The sequence below is a fragment of the Nematolebias whitei genome, chromosome 1 (genome assembly GCF_014905685.2).
Source record: "Nematolebias whitei isolate Nwh7 chromosome 1, NemWhi1, whole genome shotgun sequence".
Taxonomy (NCBI): Eukaryota; Metazoa; Chordata; class Actinopteri; order Cyprinodontiformes; family Rivulidae; genus Nematolebias; species Nematolebias whitei.
Genome location: NC_056498.1, coordinates 63,754,805 through 63,759,885, shown reverse-complemented (window position 1 = coordinate 63,759,885; position 5,081 = coordinate 63,754,805). Strand labels below are relative to the sequence as shown.

General features: G+C 40.7%; 1 protein-coding gene across 1 annotated transcript in view; it reads left to right on the top strand.

The window, feature by feature from the left end:
* The window catches only part of LOC119430292 (collagen alpha-1(XVII) chain), a 39,285-nt gene that overhangs the window by 1,936 nt on the left and 32,268 nt on the right, over positions 1-5,081 (top strand). The window contains exons 2-4 of the mRNA XM_037697738.1: positions 1,262-1,337; positions 4,339-4,389; positions 4,534-4,641. Of these exons, the coding sequence (XP_037553666.1) occupies positions 1,295-1,337; positions 4,339-4,389; positions 4,534-4,641 (202 nt within the window). The 5' untranslated portion in view covers positions 1,262-1,294. The remainder of the gene's footprint in view (positions 1-1,261; positions 1,338-4,338; positions 4,390-4,533; positions 4,642-5,081) is intronic.

The following is a 5,081-nucleotide window of genomic DNA, read 5'->3' as shown; positions in this document are numbered from 1 at the left end:
CTTCACATGTCAAATTCAAGGCCAGTGGGCCAAATATGGGCCTTGATGACATCATCTTATCTGACCCCAAGGATGATATTTAAAAGTGAAATAATATTACTGCTGCTCATTTTTCTTAAGAAACTGAGCATTTAACGCAGACGTCTCGTGACAGTTAGATAATTTTGAAATTAGTCGGAATTCATCAGCAACTTTTGATTTTGATGGAAAAAAAGAGCGTCGGGGAACGTCGAATAAGAGCGATCAAACTCTTGTTGAGGAAACTAACCAAGAAAATATGTCAGATATTTGACTGGAGTTAAAGTATTGACTGGAACCAGCCCTACTGGTTTGAAAAACGTTTTTAATTCTGGCCGCTTTCATAAATGAGTGTGACCCAAAATGTGTGATACGTCTGCCAGTCTGCACTTTCTGGTTTCCTTCTCGATATTCCCAAAAACTTAGTTTTTTGTTGGATTTGAGAGAAAAATGGAACAAAGCAGCTAACGGGCTAACAAACTATTAGCATGATTTGATGAACATGTTTATTTATAAAATTGGTCAGACACAGCTTAATTAACCGTTGTCTGTCATTGGTAGGAAAATGACTCAAATTAACTTGTATGTTCTTTGAAGCTCCAGATCTGCACGTGACCCCAGAGGTCGCTCTGCTCTAAAAAAAACAAACAAACAGATTTTAAGACTTCTTCTAAAATGTCGACATTTAAGTGCAACAAGCAACAAAAACAGTTTAGTCCTGCTTCGTCGGAGCTCAGTATAAAATCAAAGTGGATAAAGCGATTAAATGTCCCAGGGTGTGGCGAGATCTTTTCAGTGCACTGATCTGCCAACTTCCTTTTGTTCCTTTTCGTCTCCAAAGACACAAAAGTAAACAAAACCTCTTCCCGATTCTATAGATGATCCATCGACGCTTTAATGTGGGATTGCCACGAGAGGTAAACACGTCGGGAATGTTCCTTGTTGCACAGCGCCTGTTTTAATTGCAGTCACTGGGGGCATTCGTCCAAACAAAAAGCTACTTAAAGCCTCCGATTGTGGCTTTTTAAATATGATCATGCGACTGATGTGGTGGTGATTTTTCTCTCATAAGCTGGAAGAAATTTCACTTGGGTGCCGTAAACAAGCAGCTCCTTATTGAACCCAGAACATACAACCACAGTTTGTTGCTTTGTCTTCATCCAGCTGCTGAAATGAAGTTTTCCACATTTAATAACTGAACAGTTCATGCATGACTATGATCTTGTGGTTTTTTTTGTTGCAGTTTTTTCATCCTGAACTCGTCAGAAAAGATGGGATGGACGAGTTAACGAGGCAGATGGAGATCTCAGGAGAGAGGGGTGAGAACTTTTACGCTGATTTTGCGTTTTTTTTTTTTTCATCTTTTTTCCCTAAAAATTCACAGTCATCTAACAAATGTGTGGAAAATGTTAGATCCCACCATGTAGCCTTGGTGATGGTTTCTCTCTCTCTTTTGGGGGGTCTTGCTAGCATGATGCACGACTTCTCGTGGTCTCAGTTCCCACCCCTCCGTGCGTTGGACTCATCCTCGCGGGGTTTTCATCCAGTAGCCACAGCTAAATGTTTAAGTGTAGCTCAAGTGGCCCTCGGGACTCCATCCAACACAGCGACGGCTGGGTGAAGAGGTCGAGCGCAGCTTGATTATACGTTTGATTCGAGCTGTGAGGAACATATAATCAGCGCGTCCTCTCTTACTGAACGCCATAAACTTTATTTATGTGGCACTTCTCAGACCACCACATTTAGATTGGTTTTTAGAGAAGAGACTATGTGGAGGATCTTCATCGAAAAAAAAAAAAAAAGGCTGCACGTTTTGAAGTTTTAGCATTGATTTTATTCATGGAGTTTGATGATTAAATGGAGAGCAGAGCACGGTAGACTCTGAAGCAGACGGTAGGCCCTAAAATGGAAGGAGCAAAGTGAAGGAAGGAGCGAGACGTGAAATCCAAATGGAATGCACTTTATCTATAACAGAAGCCAGAGAGGCTGCAGCAGGACAACAACGTGCCTGCAGAGGAACGCTGCTTGCAGGAGTTATCTGAAACGGGTGAAATCCTAATGAGGTTCTCAGACACTTGAAGGCACCACGAGACGGAGTGTGATACAACGCTTTAGAGGTATTTCGAATGGTTTAAGAGCAGCCAGGGGGGGGGGGGGGTGTCCAAACAGGACAACACACACACGTCTGTTCACTGATGACACGTCCACGTCCGGTTGAACTTGTTGGACTTCCACATGCACACCCACATGAACGTGGCAGGAGTTGATTTACAGACTTAAGTGAGAAGATGTCCCATTCCACTGTCCACTAACTTCAGTTTGTGGCTGTCTCTGTCCTCGCTCGTTGTTGTTTGGTGCAGCAACCATCTGGAAACACAAGCCTCAAGATTAAAACAAAAAAAAAACCTGAAGTTCACTATTGAAATGGTTTTTTGTCTGGAGCTCCAAAAAACGTTTTAAAAAGTCCAGTTGATCCAAAATGCTGCTGCCAGAGTCTTAACTGGAGTTAGTGGGAGAGTTCATATCTCTCCAGTTTTAGCTTCTACCCATTGACTCCCTGTCAAATCCAGAATTGAATTCAAAATCAAACTTCTAACCTACAAAGCCCTCAACAACCTAGCTCCATCTTATATTACAGATCTTATTCTTCCATATTTTCCTAACAGAGCACTTTGCTCTCAGGCTACAGGCTTACTTGTGGTTCCTAGAGTTTCCAAAGGCAGAATGGGAGGAAGATCTTCCAGATATCAGGCTCCTCTCTTGTGGAACCAACTTCCAGTTTCTGTCCAAGAGGCTGACACATTGTCCAGTTTAAAGACTGGGCTCAAGACTTTCCTTTTTGATGAATCCTCCAGTTAGGGTTGGCTTGTTATGCTGCTATAGGCTTAGACTACTGGAGGACAAATTCATCTCATTTTTTTTAATATGAATAGTTATAATTGCATACATATGAATAGTTTTCATTTGATACTATTTCTATCTTAACATGTGATCCTTGACCTGCCATTGTGTATCTGTTCCTCCTTCCTGTTCCTCTCAAACCCAGCCGGTCGAAGCAGATGGCCGCTTGTCCCGAGTCTGGTTCTGCTAAAGGTTTCTTCCTCATGAGGGAGTTTTTCCTTTCCACTGTCGCCTTCATGCTTGCTCAAGATGAGAGTTCTGTGATGGAGTTAAACTCAAAGCAGTCTGCTCCTCAGATAAATAATGTTAAATTATTATATTTATATATGAATGTTTCTGTTCAGCGCCCTGAGACGACTTCTGTTGTGACATGCTGATATATAAATAAACTGAACTGAATTCACAAGGAAAGACAGAAAAATCAATAATTAATGCTTTATGATTTAGATTTTATTTTCTACACAACTGATGTTTGTCACGTTCACATAGTTTCATCTTAACTCATCTTTCAGGAGATTTAGTCTTGACTTATAAGTTGCATTTATTTTGATAGACACCAATTTTAGCTTTATTAATATCTAATTATTCCTTTGTTGTCTTTAAATCAGGTATTAGGTTCAGAAGAATGCATTTTGCCTGCAGCTTTTCATGCCAGAGTTTTAAACAAGCCTTTCAGCTACAAATACACAAAACTGATAGAATTATTTAAGTTTATATTGTAATTGATATTGATGGACGAGGCGGCCATCTTGAATTGAAGTGACTCTAAAAATTGATCAGTTGTAGCTGCATACCCAATGGTTATTTCTTGAGAGTTTCAATAAAAATTGTGCAATACTTCATGAGATATTTCGCTAACAGAAAAATAGGATTGATGCTGACATTTAATGCCAAAATGTTCCCAAAAAATATTACGCAATCAGTTAGTGCTTGGAATATGTGCTGACAATCAGTCTCAGCCACTACTGCACCAAATTATATTGCAATATTTGTAAAATTGGCCGAGATATAACTACTTTTGCGTTGCCTAAGTTTAATTGGCTGTGGCAGCCATTTTAATTTGAGTCGACTCCAAAAGTTAATCAGTTGTAGACGTGCACCCAGCAATGGTATTCTGAGAGTTTCATTAAAATCAGGCGAGCAGTTTGTGAGATATTTTGCTAACAGACAGCCAAAGTTGACTCCAGTGCATGAAAATACATTATGAACAAAATTCCATTTGACTTCATTAGCGACGGAGTTCATCATATTAGTATTTGTCAAATCTGTCTCTGAATTTCTAATAAAGTGATAAAACCTGACAGCTAAAACATAAATTGTAAGTCTTGAGCTCGTCCTGCTGCAGCTCTGAGGGGACGAGAGCTTCATTTAACGTCTGACAAACGAGTAAAGGGTGTGATGTGTTTGTCTTCTCAGCAGTCGTGACAGAATCGGTGACCTCCTCAACCAGACTGACTTCCCTCCCACCGAGTGAGTCTGTTTTTCCTCTCAGCCACCTCCTCTTTAAACTCGCAGCCGAAGAAAAGAAAGTTCAGCCGGTCGGCTCTCGAGATGGTAGCCGATGAGTAAGAGCGTTTCCCCTCTTTGTTTTGCTGTGTGTCTCCTCGTTGCCAGAGGGAACCAGCGGATCAAATCACAGGAACATGTCCAGCGGTGCTGGAGGGCTGGGCCTGGAGAAGAACGTCCTGACGCAGAGCAGCGGTGGGACCTACTTCTCCTCATGTGAGAGACACTTTCCACTCCTGGCTCCAGAACCAGGAAGCTGTGGGGTTTTTATTTTTATCCCAAACAGAAAGAAACTTTTAGTGTTTGCTCAGCACACACATTTGGAAGAACTCCCGCGCAGCGGCAGATGCTGAGGCGAGCACCACACTAAAATGTTTCTGCTGCGCAACAAACAAATGTTAACGTTCAGGTTGTGTAACTGGATGAAATGGAGCTGAATTATTAGGAAGTATGTCATTTGTACTTTTACTACACAGCATTTAATGAGAAAGTATTGGTACACAACACATCTCACTGAAAGATTGTACTTTTTTCAAAGTCTAATAGATAGATAGATAGATAGATAGATAGATAGATAGATAGATAGATAGATAGATAGATAGATAGATAGATAGATAGATAGATAGATAGATAGATAGATAGATAGATAGATAGAT